At 37.5% G+C, this 22,329-nt stretch overlaps 1 protein-coding gene across 2 annotated transcripts in view; it reads left to right on the forward strand.

Annotated features, from left to right (window-relative positions):
• LOC125843251 (uncharacterized) overlaps positions 1 to 22,329 on the forward strand; it is a 78,167-nt gene that overhangs the window by 19,069 nt on the left and 36,769 nt on the right. For both annotated transcript variants that reach the window (XM_049522461.1, XM_049522462.1), the window contains 4 exons: positions 1,991 to 2,114; positions 4,233 to 4,328; positions 4,454 to 4,525; positions 7,192 to 7,329. In XM_049522461.1, the coding sequence (XP_049378418.1) occupies positions 1,991 to 2,114; positions 4,233 to 4,328; positions 4,454 to 4,525; positions 7,192 to 7,329 (430 nt within the window). The remainder of the gene's footprint in view (positions 1 to 1,990; positions 2,115 to 4,232; positions 4,329 to 4,453; positions 4,526 to 7,191; positions 7,330 to 22,329) is intronic.

Consider the following 22,329-nt stretch of genomic DNA (forward strand, 5'->3'; position numbering starts at 1 on the left):
CCATGATATCTAGAAATATATAACCTGAACACATATATACATATACGATCAATGCCGACAAGCCGCTGTGCTAAAATGACAAAACAACAAGGCCAACATGGCCAACAACGCACATCTACACAATCCCAAGTCTGCAACCCTCTAAGAGTAATATACTTAGCCTTGACAGGTCCCCGACCTACCCATTAGCTATACATAACAATAGACTAACAAACCTCTTGATCTAACAACTCTAGAAAAAGTGGAGCTGACCAATCTGCTGGAACTCATCCACACTACTTAGGAAACCTGTGTACCTGTTTGTCAAGACCTACAGGCATGAATGCAGCTCCCCTAAGCAATGGGGCGTCAATATGAAATAGCGTACCATGCATGAAAGACAACAAAATAATTCAACAAGTATCATAATTTACTGAAAGTAACCAGGTAGGCGAGTCAAAAATAATCTGTGTGAACTGACCTGCCCCTGAATCTAATCATACAAAAAATAATCAACAATAACCTACCCGGTCCCCTATAAGCTCGACAAGTACAAAAAACAAACGATACAACCTACCAGGACCCGTATAAACTTGATAGATACAATCCAATAAATATACCCTTATTGGTAATGCTCTAGCCCCATATGTAATCACTACATCTCAATATTTTTCCTAAGCTTTAAGGGAACATGTTGAAAGAAGGAAATAGCCTAACATACCTTTTTTTTGATGATTCCACGCTGTAAGCTCATCTCTACCCGCACACCCACGACACTACTACAGTGGTAAGCTCAATCGACAAACAAGAACAAGAATTACTACGACAATCCGACAATCGGTACAAATTTCCACCGTAAATTACTATTCGGGGTCTAAGGTAGCTGTAAACCGCTAAAAGATGGTTCTTACCAGTTAAACACACTTGAAACATTGCCACAAACTCAATACACAGCTAAAACCATGCTGCCACAACACCTACTGAGATACACCACATAATCGATGGGGTAAATTATACCACAACGATGCTCACTACGTAGAGAAACTTTCGTTAAGCTTCCGAGCTAAGAACATCAACATCCATGGAGAGTCTCTGGGTTTTATTTCTGATTTTCTCTGGTTTTTGGGCGAAAATTTGGGATTAAAACGAAGGAGATGAGGTTGAAGTCCCACCGACCTAGGGGCCATTTACATTCCTGCTTGCACAGTCTTGCAAAAACGTGAAAATGCCAGATTGATACTTGATAGTTTCATCTATGAAATAGATATACAACTATTGCAAGAAAAAAAACCATATTCTTGCAATATAAAGGTATATTCCCAAATGATAATAAGTCTATGTATTGTGTTTTTACTAATGGAATTCTTTAAAAAGAATGTTTACAAAATTAACAAAAGGATATGGCAAATTAGTCAGATTGTGATATAGATATCAAAATAAGGGAATTAGGCGTAATATTATAAACCCCAAGGGAGGTTAGTGTTATAGAACGAAACCTTATTTAATGTTTTGAGTTAGATATTTAGATTCTTTGACATGTCATTTTGCCATTATCATTACATTTAGAACCCAAGTTAAGTGGGTATTCCAAATTCAGGTATTGGAATAGTTTGCTTCTTAAAATTCATTATAGCATTTAGCAGTCCTAGGAAAGACAAAAGTGGACTTAGGATTTTGAGTTTATAGATCTTGATTTTACTTAAGATAGTCTACGGGGTTAAACATATACAGTGGTTCTTAAGAAATTTCGGGGTCTGGATCAAAGCTATTGGTTTCTGCCAATCTTGTAAGGAGAACTTTAGTTCTTCCCCTGAGGAAAGAGTTACATGGTAGATATCTGATGCATCACAACTTTGATTCCATTGCATTCCGGTAGTATGTGTAAATCAAAACTATATGTTTAAGTGTTACATTAGGTTATCAAACTACCCATTAATCTGCACTCTTACTACCAATAGATATTCGGCCAATTTTTAATTCAAGCAATATCTTTTCTATTGCGTTAATGCAGCTGTATGCAAAAGGCAAAGTATGATATTGGAGAAGAGGCTGTCAACCGCTTCTCTTTGCCTCCAGAAGACAAAGCTACACTAGAGCTAGCTGAATGGGTAGATAGCGCCTTTGGAAGAGCATCTGTATGTTCCTTATCTGCTGATTGTGTGTCTGTAAATTGATATTCTGTGCAGAACTTCTATGTCTTTTACACATATTTTCTAATGTCTCCCCAAAATGTTTGTGTTAATTAAGCAAGTTGAACACCCAAGGGTGTTGGCATAGTCATCAATGAAGTGAGTTGAGAATAATGAGGTCTCATGTTGGCATAGTCATCAATGAAGTGAGTTGAGAATAATGAGGTCTCATGATAAATTATTCCTGGCCGAGGCAAAAAATAGTAGGTGATCTTCCAATCTGTCCAAGCCTTGGCCAATAGAGTTATCCGGTATCTGTGCTGGTGGGAGATAGTAGGTATCTCGTGGAATTAGTCGAGGTGCACGTAAGTTGACTCGGACACAAGGATTATAATTTTTTTTTAAGCAAGTTGATGCTGGGCTTCCTTTTAAGACCACCTTACTAAAACTGATGCTAAATTGACCAATTTGTGATTATGAGATCCGAAGGTTTCTGTATCTGTCAAGCAGGTTATTCTCCAACAATGTTATAGCAGTTTACAGTACAAGGACCCATTCAGAATTTGATTCTTGCAATATTGTGCTTTCTTTAAGCTGTTTTCCTTTGCACCAAAAATTAAAAGTTTTCGATTGCATAGGTTTAAGGGGGCTCCGGTGTCTTTTTTTCTTTGGAATATGCTTTAAAGATAGTGCCCACCTAGTGTATTACATACAGAGAGAAATAACGAGCCTTTGAAGAGAGAAAACAATTTTATTAAGATTAGAAGACTACTTATGTTTTATAAATTTTTTGAGCATGTATGAGTTCCCTAATAACTTAATCTTTTAGATGAGCTAATCACAGTTTAGTTTATTATCGCTGCCACCTTTCACAAAAAAGAACCGCCATGTACTTGGCCTATGAAAAGAATTAGGAGGCATTGGAAATGTAGTTTAATGGAAGTGTACCCTCTCTAATGGCTTTAACGGTTAGATGAGGTGATTACACAGTTCAATTATTGTTATCACTGTCATCATCATTATTATTTGACAGCCATTACAACCACAGAAAAAGCACTTCAATTCTAAACTAGTTGGTTGGCTATATGAATGCTCAATATCTGCTCCGCTACTTTTAGGCCCATTCTTTCAAGATGTCAGGTATTTTACTGACAAATGCTAAAGAGAATTGATCTATGCTAGTTTCGGTTCAGTTGTTTCAGGACTACATATTCTTTTGTGACCAACAACAGTGTACATGTATCATAAGTTTCCCATGTTGGATTCCAAGGATCTGACATTTCTTTATTTTTTAAAAGTTTTTCCATGCCGGATCTGATGTGAATCCAGGAAGTGATGCTTTCACTCAATTTCAATAATCTGCATGAATTATTTATCACCAGTCTTCTTTTGTTTAAAAAAATAATGAACAGGGACTTATCAGTTCTGTGAGCTTAAGATTCTTGATATGATATGCTCTTCATGTGGTGGGAATCTTTTAAGATCCTGAAGTTCAGAGTTAAAAGGATTGACTATGCTTTTCAACTTGGATAATGGGTGATGGGTGTTAAAATGTGTAGTCATCTTATCTATTTTTTGTTAGAGAGTGCACAATTTTGTTTGTTTAATTATGTCTTCAACACGCCGCCTCACCTGCGACCTAGTTTTATTTAATGGTTCATGCATGTGGAAATTCTTTTATACATTGGGTAGCAGTGAGACTCGAACTCACGACTTTTGCTTTGCCCGGATACCAAAGTTGAGTTGTGTGACCATCTCATCTAAAAACTTAAGTTGGTATAGAAAATACATTTTTATTTATCATGACTAGTGCTTCATATGGTTCCAGAAGCAGCTGTAATATTAACTGCAACAACACTCCGGTAAACTACTGACCAATGTGGATAAATATCAATTCAATAAGGATTCTTTACAATATCAAGACTTCCTATTTTATCTTCAATTGCAGAAACATTTGTTTTGATACAATCCTCCGCTCAGATAATCCTATTTAATTTTGTCATGGTGTTAGTGTGTTTGTTGAATGAGGATGGTTGTCAACTAAGTGGATTTATTTTATGCGTAATTGAGACAACTTTCAACTTGTAGACATTTTAAAAATATGTTTGTCACTTTTTTTGTAAGGTTGAAGATGCTGTTTGCCGTGCTGCTGATGGAACCTCTCCGGTCCAAGAATTGGATTTCTCTTCTTTACGTGCTCAGCTAGGTCCTCTACCAGCTGTAAGACATCCTGTCCCTCTTCTCGGTCTCTTTCCCCCCATTTTCATGTTTTTATGCATGTCATCATGCCTACTCGTTTTTCATGGATGAAGTTGTATGCTGATATGTTTGCCTTTTCTTTTAAGATTCTCCTGTGCATTGATATAGCTGCAACTTCTGCAAAATCTTCAAGCATATCCTGTAAGCTTTTAAGTCAGGTATGTACCACAACTGTGCTTAGTATTGCATAGTACAATTCATTTCAGTTCTACGATTGCTTTTATTCTAGTTTGGTCATCATTTCTATGTCTTTGCTGTTTCTTATTTCTTGGTTGGGGTTGACCTCCTTGCTAATCCATGATGATTATAAAGTATCTTTCCAAGTGGACATAACCCGATTCACCAATGACTCATGTTGTCTGGTGATCCTTTATCTTTTTATTTTTTGAAATAGGTAACTTTGTATTCACACAAAAGAACTCATCAAGAAGCTGATGAGGAGGGATTTACAAACGCCCAGGCAGTGTTATCAAAGGCGAAAAGCGCAAAAAAGCTCTAAGGTTCGTAGGGGCTTTAAGCGCAAAGCGCAAATAAAGTGTGGGCTTTTAATGAAAAAAGTAGCAAAGGGAGAAAAAATTACAAATGTATATGTTTAGTTCAAGACTAATAATTATAAACATGAATGACAAATGTATGACCAAAGAAGATGAAAAAAGATTATGATAAAATGAAATATCAATTGTTTAGTGTCACTTCTTCATAAGAGGCTCACTGACAAGGAAAAGTTTGTCTTAGAACCTTGATGACGACACTGAAGCACACATAAAGCGAGGCGAAGCGCTCAACACGTTTTGAGCCTCGCTTCAGGGCTTAAGCGCACCTTTGATAACTCAGCCTCCAGGGGGTGCCTTCATTCTCAAAATCCAAAACAAACTTTCAAAAATTTACAATTGGCCTATAAACTCCACTAAGCTATCTACTTCCCCCACTAAATCTTGCTTACACCAAAAATACAAAAGACTAAGACATCTCATCTTGATCATTTGTGAGCTACTAACCTTTCCTTCATAACATCTCATTCCTTTTGTTAGAATAGTAATAGGTATATACAATCCTACTTGGAATAGAAATAGGAATAGTAATAGTAATAGTAATAGGAATAATATATAATGTCCTACTTAGAAAATGATTGTATTGCAGTGTCCTAGTTGGAAAAGGTGTCTATTGTAGTGTCTATAAATAGGGTCTCTCTCTAATAATGTAGACAACTATAATTCAATAATATTTTTTTCCTATATTTCTCACATGGTATCAGGGCCATGGTTCAATGATGGAGCCAGGTTAGAGATGGGTGTTCATCTTGGCGAGTGTAGTTCTAGCCACAACCTTTTTGACAGTAATGAAATTTTTTGTTGGAGATAATTTTTTTTTAAAAAGCGAATAAATGGTGAAATATTCATGTCAAGCGCATGTGTTTCACCACACGACACATGATTGGTTATGACGTTTTAGGACATAATTAATTTCACTTTTAAATGGTTTCGGGGGTGGTGGTCATAGGACCTCCATGAAGTATAATTGTGTAGTTGAGAATCCGGTAATAGGTTGGGGGGTCATTTGACTATTTTCTCTTATTAATTCTCATATTTTCAAATGCAACTCTCCAGTGCTTAGTTTTTTATCTTATTTTGTTATAGCTCTTTGTTATTTTTCTCCTCTAATCACTTTATTATCGAGCCGAGGGTCTAGCAGATACAACCTCTCTATCCAAGGTAGGTTTAAGGTCTGTGTACAATCTACCCTCCCCAGGCCTCACTTTATGGGATTACGCACTGGAAATATTAGATCTTAGTTAGGTGATCCTTTTTAGTAAGGTAAATTTTATTGATGTGTGGCATTACATGGAATGTACTCAAATCAGAAAGTCGAGTTTTATTGAGTTGAAGTACAATATCATTCTGGTCTTCAAAAATTCTAGTGTTCCATTCTTCCAATTAACCCGACATATGGCTGCAGGAATGTTGTACCAGATGGGAAGGAGTGGTTTAGTAATTCCATTTCTTTGCCATGCAGGCAGAAACTCCGAAAAAGATCTCGTCATACACCAATTAATACCAAAATGTTGAATACCAAATTCCACAGTTGACTAGAGATTTTGCAATGGATGAAGAGATGGTTGATTTCTTCTGCTTCTTCCTCACAAAAAATGCATCTATTACGAAAATGGGTGCTCTCTCCCTCATAAGTTATCAAGGATGATGCATTTTCCATTAGCCACAATCCGAACAAAATATTTGACCTTGCAAGGTGCTTTGCCGTTCCAAATGGTCTTCCAAGCTCAGATAAACGGAAGGGGTGGGGAGGGGTGGGGACTAATGAGGTTAGGATATCATCTTTTTATGGAGAAGACTCCTCTGGGATGTAAATCCCAGTTGGAGTGGTCGGGTTTGGGGTAAAACAGGGGGGGTGGGGCGTGTTGAAGCATGTGTAAGTAACCATCAATCTACGTTTCCTTTTAAAAGAGATAAACAAGTCTTGAAAACTCCTGATATCTGAGATGGTAGCCCTCAGTAGTGTAGTGCAGTTTTAGACTAGGAATACAATTTCCCAGTCATTAAGATTCCTTCTGACTAAGATTATGTGGGTGATCCTTTTATACTAAGAATGCAAAAAACTAGTTCTGTGTGGATTGTTAAGACTCATGTATAAAGGCTTCTGCCCCAACTGGAGGCCTGGATGTCGACTCAATCTCTAGCTAGTCTTTGATATCTACCTCTATTGAAATGAATAAACATTTATATTCCCGTGTTCTCCACATTCCTGTGTCTAGTTGAAATTAAGAGCTTATCCTGTTATGGTTACAATTCAACTTGGGTGCATGCAGGCACAAATTATGTTGTCAGAGATTTACCCTGGTAATTCCCCTAAAATTGGGTCAACCTACTGGGATCAGATTCGTGAAGTAGCAGTTATATCTGTAATCAAGCGCGTCCTTAAGCGTCTACAGGAACAACTGGAACAGGTGAGTGGGGTTGCATTAGGTGATGAACTCTTGATTCCTCGATTTACTTGTATTGTTAATTATAATCTTGGTTCAAGTATGGTTTGTGCTATATGGCTAAGTTTCCCTTCGGTAAAATGCCATTTTTCCCTTATTTTCAGTCATGTATTTTCTCAGCACGTTAAAGTACGTAGTAACGCTTAGTATTTTTCTACTTGATATCTTACTTCTCTATAGATCTTATTACATGTTTGTCTCTATGATCCCATACCATAATTCCGTGCGAATAAATTCTCTAATTGATGGAAAAAATGCTTTGGCTACAAGATTCAAGTACTGCAAATTAACAGTAGTTGTTACTTGTTACTGTTGGATGTTAGAAGTAAGTATATCTCTTTTTGTTTATATCTTTTTCTTGCCTCTCTTTCCTTTTCTTTTTGGCGTATAATAACAAGGAAATATTAATGTTTGAGAAAGTTATATATGATATGCACCTTCAATTTTCCTCTGGATAATCCTTCCTGCTTGGGTTTTGACCACCAAAAACAGAGTCCTGTTTAGATAAAGCAAGAAACTTGGCATTTCTTTCTTATAAAAATAAATAAATAAATAAATAAATAAACGATGCCAGAAATTTGATAGAAGAAGTTGGAGAGCTGCCTTCTAATGTAGAGTAGGAAAGGCAAAAGATCAAAAATCATAAATACTTCCAACTCTCAGTCCAGTTCTTACCAAAGCTTCTTGAAATTCCTGAACAAAGAATTACAGGAAGTGGTTGAGAACCCTGAGGTTTCAGCTTCAAAACTTAGCGGAGACAAAAAAACACTAGGTGGACAAAGTTACTTGAGAATTTATCCATACGATGCTAAAACAGCTCTCGCAAATGATAAAGAAATATTCAGTGGTATTACTTTATCAAAAAATATATTCAGTGATATTACAACAATTACCATTTTCAAAAATATTCAGTGATATTAATTCAGAATTCTTATCGGATATAACATAATGATTCGCTGGTGGATGAAACTTCCATTATTTCATATTAGAGACTGGAGACGAGGCTTACAGGCAGTTGAGAATGGACAGAAACCCAAAAGCAGTAGATCTAGTACCGTCTCCAAGAGGCATTCCTAAATAAGTGAGGCAATCTTGAAATAGAAAAAATCTGAGAGAAACAAGAGACAATGTGACTCTCTCATGAGTCATCAATACTTAGGTCTGCTAATCCTATCTTCAACCTGTTAATTTCAAGACTGGCATTATATCTATATAATGTACATGTGAAAGAGAAATATTACTTGGAAAATTAACTTTTACTGGTCAGCTAATGCCACTTGCACCACCAAAAGATTTTCCTTTTTCATTCTAAAAACAAAATATTTGGTGGTGTGCCTGAGTTGCATTTGCCATTAGCTCATGGTCAGAACTGTATTCTTGTGGCCATTCTTTTTTAGACTGACATAAATCCTCCCAGATTATGCTATGTCTCTCCTTTGATTGTGGAGGATTTGACCTTCCCCGTTATCTCACTGAATTACCTTCAGTGTACATAGAGGGATTAGACAGGGGGATCATAGCAATGGAGGGTCTACAAAATATGTTAAATATTGCTAAAATGGGAAGATGGATGCAGGGATTTGAAGTTGCCAAAGACAGTGAGAGCAGTTCAGAGATCACCCATCTTCGATATGCTGATGAAACTTGTCAATACTGAGGTTGATATTGGTATATTTTGAAGCCATTTCTGGTCTACATATAAACTGGTATAAGAGTTACCTTTTTCCAATTAATTTGGTCTCCAATATGGAGCACCTATCACAGATTCTGGGAGGAGTGGTGGGCAGATTGCCATCTATATATCTTGGAGCAAAGTCATGATCCATAGATATCTGGAACCCAGTTTTGGAGAATTTTCTAGATGGAGATCACAATATTTTTCACTGGGAGGTAGACTAACTTTGATAAACTCTGTCCGAGATGCTCTACCAACTCACATGTTGTTCCTACTTCATATACCTCAGGAAGTGGTTCAAAGGTTGAATAAAATCAGGGGACGTTTTCTGTGGCAAGGCAACAAGGAGAAGAAAGGCTACCACCTGGTCAAATGGAAGAATATTAACAGAAGCAAAAGGCAAGGTGGATTAGGCATCAAGAACCTTAAGTGCCAGAGCAAAGCTCTTAAGGTGCAATGCTATGGATCTACCCACAGAAGGCTCAAGCTTTATGGTGTAATGTCATAAAGAACAAATAATGGGGAGCTGGACAATTGGGCAACTAAAGAAGTCACTACCCCTTATGGTGTTAGTCTTTGGAGATCCGTCAGCTCTTCTGGCCATTCCTTAAAAGTCAATCTACTATCAAGGTTCACAATGGCAACAAGACTCGTTTTTTTAGACAAATGGATGGGTCCTGATAGTTTACTAGGCTTATTCCCTGACATTTTTCTTCTACAATTGCTGAAATGTGGACACAACTAGGCTGGTATGTGGTCTTCAGAAAACATTTAAATGATTGGGGACGGAATTGTACAAGTTGTTGGAGAACTTTCAAGGACTACAGAGAGGAGAGGATTGCTTCTGGTGGAATGGGCATAGCAAGGGCATATATAAGGTGAAAGAGGGATACACGCTGACAAACCAAACCCTAGCTCAAATTATTAAGTGGGCTTGGAAGCACATATGGAAAGCCAAAGTGCCACACAAAGTGGCATGTTCCACTTGACTTTTTATTAAAGAGGCTGTTTTGACTCCCGACAATGTGACAAAGTGGGGAATTCCACTGTGCAACATATGTCCTTTATATGGAAAGGATGCTGAGACAGTTAGACATCTACCTACACTGTAATGTGATAGTAACCAGAAGTACAGAACTGAAGGAATAGAACAAAGCAAGTAGATTTACTGGCAATAGTTTGTGCAAGTATCTTAAACACAATTAAACCAATAAAGTTGTCCGTATGGAGAGGGACATGACTCTAGAAAATAGTAGTTTTGATTCTTAATTACATAATACAAATAACTAACCCTAATTACATATATATAGAGAACATAAAAGGATAAGACCAACACTATAAACTACAAACTAGGAATAATAACGGCTAGACCAACTGCTGTAGCAAGTCAAGGGAACAGTTGCTAGACAACTGCTGTAGCAGTTGTTCATCCAGAATTCAACTCTTTATTCTTTTGTCGATATTTTCTTCTAAAGTTCGTTTTGAGAGGTTGGTTGGTATCAATGCACCCCCCCCAAAAAAAAAAGAAAAAGAAAAAAGATGCCTTGTCCTCAAGGCAGAACAAAGGAAATTGAACAGCAAGCAAGTCATATTCTTCCCAACTAGCCTCTTCAACAGGTCGACGCCTCCATTGAATAAGTAATTCCAGAGTTGGCACTCCTGACTCTTTCACCCAACGATGCAATAAAACTTTTTCAGGTTCCACCATCAATTCAATTCACCCGATAGTGGTAAGGGTGGAGGGGAAGCAATATCAGTACAACCACGAGCTGGACGAAGCAATGAGACATGAAAAATAGGATATACCTTGTATGTTTCAGGAAGCTGCAATTCATAAGAAACAGGACCAACTCGGCGAACAATTTTGTATGGTCCAAAATATCGAGGTGAAAGCTTCTCATTAAGACATTTGGCTAAACTCTTCTGCCGATAAGGTCGCAAACGAAGGAAAACAGCATCACCCACATTAAAAGACAAGTCACGCCGCTTGGAATCAACTTGAAACTTCATTTTGGATTGGGCCTTCATGAGATTGGAGCGTAGTACCTCTAACATTTGATCTCGTTCCACGAGCTGCTGTTCAAGTTTAGCAATTTTAGTTCCTCCATGAACAAAGGGATGCAAGAGTGGTGGTTCTCTCCCATACACAATATGGAAAGGAGTCATGTTGGCTGAAGAATGGTATCCACTGTTGAAAGAATATTCTGCCCAAGATAGATATTGAAGCCATGATTTGGGCTTGTCATGAGCAAAACAACGTAAGTAAGTTTCAAGGCATTGATTGACCACCTCTGGTTGACCGTCAGATTGGGGATGATAGGAAGTACCCATATGGAGACGAGTGCGACTAAGGCGAAAAAGTTCCTGCCAAAAAATACTTGTGAAGACAACATCACGATCTGAAAGAATGGAGCGAGGTAAACCATGCAACCTGACAATTTCCTTACAGAAAACCCTAGTCACTGTTTTAGCAGTAAAGGGATGAGATAAAGCAAGAAAATGGCTATATTTGCTAAACCTGTCAACCACCACAAGAATAGTATCAAAGCCATTAGAAGGAGGAAGCCCAACAATTAAATGAAGGGAAATATCCTCCCAAATTCTGTTAGGAACGGGTAAAGGTTGTAAGAGACCAGCTGGAGCTAATATTTCATATTTATGTTGCTGGCATATCAAACAATTCTGGACAAACGACTTAACATCATTCTTCAAACAAGGCCAGAAAAAATTGCAGCTACCCTTTTGAGAGTTTTCAAGTAACCTCCGTGCCCTCCTGTTGGAGAATCATGGGACTGCTAAAATCTTGGCTTTGAGTTCAGGATAATCAAGAATAACCAGCCGAGATTTGTAGTAAAGATGGTTAGTAGACAACGAGAAATCAGGATGAATTGACGGATCAGAAGAAAGTTCATCTCGAATCTACTTAGTATATGGATCAACTTCAATTGCTTCTATCAAATCACTGAAATCTAATGGAATAGGCGTCACCAAAGAAAAAAAATCAGCATGTTGAGGGCGATGAGATAAGGCATCAACTCCGTTGTTTTCACTTCCTGACTTATAGACAATAGAAATCAAAAGGCAATAATTTAAATAACAAGCGTTGTTGTTCAACAGTAGTCACCCGCTGATGCTTTAGGCTACAATGGTCAGTAGTGACAATGAAATGCCGACCCAAAAGATAATGCTTCCATTTTTGCAATGCAAGGACCAAAGCCAACAATTCACGATCATAAGTAGATTTAATGCGACTAGAAAAGGACAATCCCTTACTGAAATAGGCTACTGGATGACACTGTTGCAGTAAAATAGCCCCAACTCCATCAGATGGAGCATCACACTCAACTGTAAACTGTTGAGTGAAATCTGGAAGATGAAGCATTGGTTCTGATGTCAAGATCCTCTTTAAGATTTTGGAAAATCTGCTCTACTTTGTCATGCCAGGTAAAAACATCTTTCTTGGTCAATTCTGTTAAAGGACGAGTAATGATCCCATAGTTCTTAACAAAGCGCCTACAATAATCTGTGAGACCTAAGAAACCGCGAAGTTCCTTGACATTCTTTGGAACATGCCATTCCAGCACGGTAGATATTTTTTCAGAATCCATGGCTACTCCATCTTGAGAAATCACATGACCCAGAAAACCAACTTGGTGTTGACCAAATAAACATTTCTTTGGATTAGCAAAAAAAGAATTGACAGAAAGAAGATGGAGGACTGTTTGTAGGTGTTGTTGGTGTGTTTGAGGGTCAGGACTATAGATTAGAATATCGTCAAAGAACTCTAAGACAAATTTTCAAAGGTATGGCCTGAAAAGATCATTCATGGCGCCTTGAAATGAGGATGGCGCATTGGTGAGTCCAAAAGGCATTATGTGAAACTCATAACGGCCTGAATGTGTGCGAAAGGCAGTTTTATAGACATCATCAGGTTGGACACGAATTTGATGGTATCCTGAACGAAGATCAATTTTTGAAAAAATTGTGGCCCCATGTAATTCATCTAACAACTCATCGATATTTGGAATGGGATATTTGTCCGGGACAATGATTTTGTTTAGGCTACGGTAATCCACACAAAACCGCCAAGAGTTAACTTTCTTTTTAACTAGCAAAATTGGACTAGCAAAGGGACTTGAACTAGGGCGAATGAAACTATATTCTAATAAAGCTGCAACTTGGTTCTCAATTTCAGTTTTTTGACCATGTGGGTAACAATAAGGTATGATGTTTAGAGGTTTAGAATTTGGTAACAGAGGAATAGCATGAGAATGTGCTCTAAATGGTGGAAGAGATGTTGGAACAGAAAACACAAACTGGAATTCATCTAAAAAGGTTTGGATTGGATAACCTGGAATTTCTGATACCATGTTAAAATATTGGAGTGAAGCCGTGGCTGAATCTGTCGATCTCACGCCTTGCAATTTGTAACGCTTCTCTTGTCAATTGAAAATTATGAACATATCCTTCCAGTTAGCTTGAATCGTATTGAGAGAAGCTAACCATTTGATACCAAAAACCAAATCAGCCCCTCCAATTGCAAAAAAGGGTAGTAATCTTGAGTGATAGTAATGCCCGTCAATTGAATTTGAAGATTCCGACAAACTTTATTGCAGCGTATGATGTCCCCCATTCCCTATTTGCACACCAAATGTTGGAACTATTTCTACTTGTAAATTATGCTCCTCCATAATGGAATCAGACACAAAATTATGTGTGGAACCACTATCCACAAGTATTAAAACCTTTTTATTGTTGATCTCACCTTGAAGCTTCATTGTAGCACCAACTGATTGTCCAAAAATGGCATGGAAGGAAATTTCAGCAAGGTCAGTTTCTTGAGGGTTATCACCAACTAATGCATTGACCTTGTCAACCTCTTCCAATTGACCTTCTCCGGTAATCTCCATGAGAGAATTTTGTAGATTTGCATCTATGACTGGGTGCAAATTTCTCATGGCAACGAAAGCAAAGTCCTTGTGCCATAAGATTTCTCCTCTCGGTATCCCATGCTCACGTTTGAAGAGATTGTGAAGTGGCTGGGTTGGAAGAAACACTGCTGCGTAAATTGTGATTTGCAGATGAAGAATTGTTTTGGGTGTTTCTAAAAGAATTTAATGGATTTTGTATCATGGGTTTATTGTTTGGGGTCCAATTAGGCACTCTATTGCTGCGAGTTGGGCCTAATTTATTTTCAAATTCAAGTGCCATACTCATAGCCGTGTAAACTGTTCTAGGTTTGTGAATCCTAACATCAGATTTAAGTTCCTCTTTCAACCTATTCAAGAACACGCCTAAAAGACAATGATCTGGCCAATTTGTAACCCTAGATGAACATTTTGCAAANCCTAATTTATTTTCAAATTCAAGTGCCATACTCATAGCCGTGTAAACTGTTCTAGGTTTGTGAATCCTAACATCACATTTAAGTTCCTCTTTCAACCTATTCAAGAACACGCCTAAAAGACAATGATTTGGCCAATTTGTAACCCTAGATGAACATTTTGCAAATTCTTGACGATTCCCTTGTCTGAATGTTACAAAGGTGCTCGTCGGGATTTTGAAACTCTGCAGGACCATAATTTTTCTGCAATGCTTTAATATGTTCTTCCCAATAAAGCAAAGTTCGGTCACGATTTATCCAAGAGAAGAGATCCAGAGCATCCCCTTCCAAATACATCGCTGCGATGTCAACTTTATGTTTCTCTTGAGTTTGATAGTAGCAGAAATATTTTTCTGCTTTCAAAATTCATCCTCTGGAATCGCCCCTCCAAATCTAGGGAATTCCATCTTTGTGTATGGCCATCGAGGAGGATTTTTTGGCCAAGATGGACTATCAATGTCTTCTTCCTCTTCTTGTTAAACAGACTTTCCTCTATTACGGTTTCTGTGACTGGATTCTTGTTGTCGAGTGCAACTAGTCTGAGCTTTCAATGTTGCAACATCTGCTGCCAAGGAGTCAATCGTATTTAACTTTGATGCTACGGCAGATAATTGTTGGGCAAGAGATTCAACATTGGGAACGCCTTCTTGGGAATTAGACAATCTGGTATTGACCATGTTGGATTGATATGCTCTGATACCAAAACTGATAGTAACCAGAAGTACAGAGCCAAAGAAATAGAACAAAGCAAGTAGATTTACTGGCAATAGTTTGTGCAAGTATCTTAAATACAATTATACCAATAAAGTTGTCCGTATGGACAGGTCAAGACTCCAGTAAATAGTAGTTTTGATTATTAATTACATAATACAAATAACTAATCCTAATTACATATATATAGAGAACATACAAGATAAGACTGACACTGTTTAACTACAAACTAGGAATAATAACTGCTAGACCAACTGCTGTAGCAAATCAAGGGAACAACTATAGCAGTTGTTTGTCCAGAATTCAACTCTTTATTCTTTTGTTGATATTTTCTTCTGAAGTACGTCTTGAGAGGTAGATTGGTATCATAATGTCACTAACCAACTGTGGCAAATTTTCCTCAATCTTAGAGGCATCTCATTGATAATGCCGAGTAAGATTTGATGATCCTTTTTTAGTTGGGAGGAAGCTGTATTTTGAGCTAGGAACAGAGATAAATGGAGGATTATTCCTGCCTGCATTTGGGGGAGTCTTTGGGAGAGGGTAATGACAGATTTTTGAAAACAGGATCAGCAATGTGCATGAGATTAAACTTGAATGTATTTGTTGTTCTGCTTTTGGTGTACAAATATTTACCCTTATGTGATTGAGTCAATTCTACATGTTTTAGGGTCCATCTAGAGTTAGGATCATTATTTTGGAAGGTTTTTTTTNCCTCGGCAAGGAGTTTCCCGCAAGTGCACCACGGTTAATTCAGGTTTTACCCAGTCCGATGGCCCTCAGAAATTGTTTGCACCTAGTGGGTTTCGAACTTGAGACCTTGAAAGGGAGCAAACCCCAAGGCTCAAGTCAATTGCCAGCAGGCCAACCCCTGAGGGTTTATTTTGGAAGGTTTTTTTTTAACCTTCTTCTATTGTAAATATGGTTCTTCCAGTATTACCTAAGTACTAATATAAATACAAATGTTACCAGTTTCATAAAAAACCAACACTAGTTAATCGAAGATACAAGGGAAAACAACGGAAGAGCCTACACAAATCAAGAAGGAAATTACTGATTTCTACCCGAAGTTGTACACAAAAATAGTAAACTGGAGACCTTCCTGCAATCTCGTTGACAACCCAATCATTTATGAAGAGGAAAATGAGGCCTTACAATGAATTTTTTTTTATGAGAAAGAGGTCTTTGCATGTATGAAGATGTGTAATTGATAAAGTCCCCGACTCTGATGGTTTCGTTCTTGGTTTTTTCATCAAATGATGGGAAGTAGTGAAACAAGACATCATGGACACAATGCATAATTTCCGTACACATGGAATTTTGAGAAAAGCTACAATGCCGCATATATATCCTTGATACCAAAGAAGAAAGAATCAAAGGAGTTAAAAGATTTCAGACCCATAATTTTGATAGGCAACCCTTACCCCATAGGAAAACTATGAACTTGGAAACAAAGAAAACCACAAAAGATATATTTTCCAGAGAAACCCCATGTTCTACCCAAATCTAAAGAATTAAGTGTTGGAAACATAATGGAACTATGGGAACAAGAAAAAGACAATTAAGTGGAATTCTCAAATGAAAAAGGGAAAGGGAGAAAAAGGAGAAGTAGTGGATTATCAAAAGGAACAACGGATTTTTGTCTGTTACAAAGGAAGTGACTTTTGAAGTTTGTAGTTGTCATGACCCAACCCATCGGGCCGTGTGGGGGCACCTACTCTAACACCTAGATAAAGAAAAACCTTTCCCCCAATTTAAATTAGGCCATGCGAAAAATAAATAAAACATAATCTAACGCCCTATGCAATTATGAACTACTTTTAAGGTTATTTGCAAAAGAACACACTAACATTCTTCAAGGACTAGTCTAAACAGGTACAAGAGCTTCTAACAGTACAATTTATAAAAGAAATAAGACACAACTCCCACCATAATGAAAGAGGAGTAGAAGTGGAGATTATCATCGTCTTCACCTATGAAACGTCACTGAATTCCTGCAACCAGACTATGCCAAGTGGCATAGCAAGAGTGGTATCAGTACAAACAACACATATACAAACAACACATACTGGTAGGCATTATTGGTCGACCTGAACCTACCACATAATATAAAGTAGATACTCAGAAGGGAACATGCAATATGAAAGTTACACCACCCCAAGTCTCTATCCACTTGCTTTTACCATCCAGGTATAATGCCCATAAACTAATATACTTTGATTCGAACTTCCTACCTCCTTCCACTGCCAACTTTATCATTAAACATTCGACCCTTTTACCATTCTAAGGATTCCCAAGCCTACTTGTTCTGCCACCTTAAGGCTTCCTAAGCCTCCCTGATATACCACTCTGAGGCTTCCCAAGCCTACTTGTGATACCACCCTAAGGCTTCTCCAGCCTATTTGATATACCACCCTAAGGCTTCCCAAGCCTACCTGTTATAATACCCTTAGGCTTTCTAAGCGTTACCACCCTAAGGCTTTTCATTCCTACCTGTCATACCATTAACCATCCTAATATCAGATCATAACCTAACCCTTTTATCACAATAAGATTTCTCGAAACAAGACCACTACTAACTTTGTTAACCAACCTACTACCCTCCCTCAAGTTCTCATGCCAACACCCTGACCCTTTCGGACCAGTACCTCAAACTGGCGCCTTAGACCAACTTAGCCATCATGACCCGAATCCCCCTTATCAAATATGTTCTAAACACTGAACAACCATAGCTAGTCCCAACATTCAAACTATGCATTTGACTCTCGGTCATTAACCTGACCTAGTAACCACCACCTAACAAAATAGATAACATACAATTCTAATCACAAGTATAACATAGCCTTGACTCTCAATCCTTACCCTGAGTTGATATGCACAATGTGGAATAAGATAGTTGAATAATTTTATTCATATCTTTCTATGTCATATACAAGACTTTATATACATGGGAGATTGTGGAACAGAATGACCTAGATCCCATGAAATCTGGGATTCTATAAAATCATATATTTTACTAAAAAGAAGCAAAAGATATTCTAGATTACAACAATTATTTTTAAGATCTTAAGGGATCAAATCTTGATATGGAGAATATCCTCTATCAGCCAACACTCCCCCTCAAGCGGGTGAATGGATATCTTCCATTCCTAGCTTGCTTATTAGATCTTGAAACACATTATTTGGCAGTCCTTTTGTTAAAACATCGGCCACCTGATCTTTTGTAGATACAAATGGCGTACAAATGAGTCCGCTATCTAATTTCTCCTTATTGAAATGTCTATCTACCTCAATATGCTTAGTGCGATCATGTTGTACAAGATTAAGAGCTATACTTATTGCTGATTTATTGTCACAATATAGTCTCATAGGTCCTTCCTATCTTATCTTCAAATCATCAAGGATTATCTTTAACCATTACAACTCACAAACTCCCATAGCCATAGATCTAAACTCGGATTCTGCACTTGATCTAACTACTACATTTTGTTTTTTACTCCTCCAAGTCACCAGATTTCCTCCTAAAAAAGTGCAATATCCAGAACTTGACCTTCGATCTACTAATGAACCAGCATAGTCTGCATTAGTATAAGCCTCTAAAACCATGTCTCCTCCTCTTTTGAATAGTATTCCTTTTTCCTGGACTTCCTTGAAGATATTGTAGAATCCTGTTGACATCTTGAAGATGCATTTCTCTAGGATCATGTATAATTTGGCTAACAACACTTATAGCAAATGCAATGTCCGGCCTTGTATAGGACAAGTAAATCAATTTCCCTACAAGCCTTTGATACAAGCCTTTATCTACCACAGAGTCTTCTGGAGCATTGCACAATCTATGATTATATTCAATTGGTGTAGCCACTGGTTTACACCCTAATTTTCCCGTTTCCTTCAGCAAATCAAACATATATTTTTGTTGGGAAATAAAGATTCCTTGTTTTGAGTGTGCCATTTCAATTCCCAAAAAATACTTTAATTTCCCAAGCTCTTTGATGTCAAATTCCTTGAGTAAACATCTCTTCAAATTTTGTAGCTCCTCTGAATCATCACCTGTTACTATGATGCCATCAACATAAACCAATAATGCTGTCACCTTTCCTGTTTCTGAGTGTCGTATGAACAAGGTATATGGTCTCCTTGACTTTGTCGATACCCTAGCTTGATCATAACCTTTGTAAATCTTCCAAACCATGCACGAGGTGATTGCTTTAATCCATAGAGTGCCTTCTTCAGTCTGCACACCCTTCCCTTCTTGCTTTCAAAACCAGGTGGCACCTCCATATAGATCTCCTCATCCAAGTCTCCATGTAAAAAGGCATTTTTTACATCAAATTGTTGTAGGTTCCAATTAAAAGCTGCAGCCAATGATAATAACATTCTCACTGTATTCATTTTGCCACATGGGCAAAAGTCTCCAAATAATCAATTCCATAGCTTTGTGTATAACCCTTTGCTACCAAACATGCTTTAAATCTTTCTATGGACCTATCTGACTTATATTTCACAGTAAACACCCATCTGCACCCGACCGACTTCTTCCCTTCTGGTAATTCCACAATTTCCCAAGTTTTTTTTTTTCTTCCAAATTTCAACCTTCATAGCTTTCTCCCACTCTTTGTTTCCTAATGCTTCATACAAATTTTTGGGGATAGGAATTGTGTGGAAGTTACAGTGAAAAGTTTTATGTTTTGGGGATAGATTTTGATATGTCACGAAAAGGCTCAAAGGGTGTTGTGTGCAAGTTCTGGTTCCTTTTCTGAGGGCAATGAGAAGGTCAAAATCATTAGGTTGGTTAGGTTCTTCATGATCAGTTTGGTTTGGTTTGGTGTTTCTGATGGTTCAACAAGTGCATGATGGGTACCAGGAGCAGTAACCTTAGCTGAGTAGTTTGATCAGTTAGCCTCTTTCTTATGGAATAAACCTGCAATGGTAGATTATTTTCTAGGATTCCATTATCTATATCCAGATTAGGAGACTCAATGAGTTCATTTGGATTTAAAGACTCAGGTGACCGAAGAAATGATGACTCAGGCAAGGATTTGGCACGACCAGAAATAGAAAAATCAAATAGTGACAAGTCTAGAGGTCTGTCTCCCTTCAATGACTCCCCCTGATTGTAAGAATGACCAAAAAAGGATTCACTCTCATCACATGTAACATCAGCTGAAACAAAGAATTTCTTTGATGATTGTTGATAACACTTGTAACCTTTTTGCGTAGGAGAATATCCTATGAAAACACACTTAAGAGTACGTGGGTCTAATTTGCCTCTATTTTGAGAATGAATATACTAGGAACCAAGTTATTGGAAATTTCAAAACTCGGAAAGACATTCCTAAGAGTGTCAAGCAGACTTTTAAAGTTCAGAATTCTTGATGGCATTCTGTTACTAAGATGTGTAACAGTTAGGACAACTTCCCCCCAATGATGTTTTGGCACCCTTTTACGAAACAATAGTGATCTAGTAATGTCAAGTAACAAACCGTTTCTTCTCTCTGCTATCCCAGTTTGTTGAGGAGTATTGACATATGAAGATTCTCTTTGCTATCCTATTTTGTTGAGGAGTATTGACACATGAAGATTCTTTCTGCTATCCTATTTTGTTGAGGGAGTATTGACACATGAAGATTCATGAATAATTCCCTCTTTTTGGAAGAAAATAGAAAGGATTTGATTGAAGTAGTCTTTGGCATTATCAGATCAGAATCTTTTAATAGGCACATCATATTGGGTTTTGATCAGATTAAAAAAGGTGGGAAGAATTCGACTAACATCTGATTTTTGCTTTAGCAAATAGATCCATGTTACTCTTGTACAATCATCAATGAATGACATAAAACATCTAGCACCAGAAATATTAAGAATGGGAGAGGGTCCCCAAATATCACTATGAATAAGAGAAAATGGAGTTTGACTTCTTTTGTGACTAATTGGATAGGAAACCCGTTTGTGTTTTGCAATTTCACAATCATCACAATGAAAAAACTCAACAATCAAATCTTTGAACAAAGATGGAAACATCATTTTGATTACATAAAAGGAAGGATGACCTAACCGACGATGATAAAGCCATACTTTTTCTTTATTGGACATAACAAATTCAAACAAGAATGAACTAGATAAGAAATTCTTAGTTGTATCTCCACCATTGTGGACATCCAGACAATAAAGACCACCTTTCTCACTAGCATGCCCAATCATCTCCTTCGTGTTCTGTTCCTGAAATAAGCAATATGAAGGGAAGAAAGTTACTTGGCATTTGGAATCTTTGGTGACTTTCTAGATAAAAATGAGATTTGCATATATCTTTGGGACATGAAGGACATCTTTAAGTATCAAGGATTTCTCCAGTGGTATGTCTCCTTGTCCAGCTACAGTAATAACTGAACCATCAGCTATAGTTATTTTTTTATAGCTAGGAGAAGGAGAATATGATATGAAGAGATGAGAGGAACTGGTAATGTGATCAGTTTCCCCGGAATCAACCACCCATATTGGAGAAAGTTTGTTTGAGACATTAGTAACAAAAAATCAAGAAATACCTGTGAAGGCCAATGAACAACTACCTGCTGAAGTTGAGTGTGGATTTGTTTCATTAGCCTGAGGGTTGCTTGCTAAATGTGCCTGCTTTCCATCACTATTGTTTCTGTTTGGAGGTCTACCATTGAGTCTCCAGCATCTCTCTCGGGTGTGCCGATATTTTTGCAATAGGTGCAATAAAGATTGTCCATATTGAATGGCGGTTTGTATGAAACCGTGGGCTTGATGGTGCTCTCCCATTGTGAAACTTAAGATTCTTTTGAACTTGTCCCTTTTGCTACAAGAGCTTATCCTTCATTAATTTGAGTTTCAAGCATAACACTCCAATGATGGAAGATCTTCTTTTCCTAAGATTTGCACTCTTACAAAATCAAATTCTGCATTTAGTTCTACAAGAAAATCATAAATCCTTTCTTTTTCAATAAATCTTTTTCAGAATTACAGCATCATCTTTACAACTCATTTGAATGCATTGATAATGATCCATTTCTTGCCATAACCCCTGTAAAAAGTTAGAATATTCAGTGACAGGTCGAGCTCCCCGTTTTGCTGCAGAAAGTTTTGTTTTTATTTCATAGATCCTGGCAGCATCATGTACTTTAGAGTACGTCTCCTTCACTGCATCCCAAATTTCCTTAGCGGTGCTCAGAAA

This window comes from Solanum stenotomum, chromosome 10 (assembly GCF_019186545.1).
Source record: "Solanum stenotomum isolate F172 chromosome 10, ASM1918654v1, whole genome shotgun sequence".
Lineage (NCBI taxonomy): Eukaryota > Viridiplantae > Streptophyta > Magnoliopsida > Solanales > Solanaceae > Solanum > Solanum stenotomum.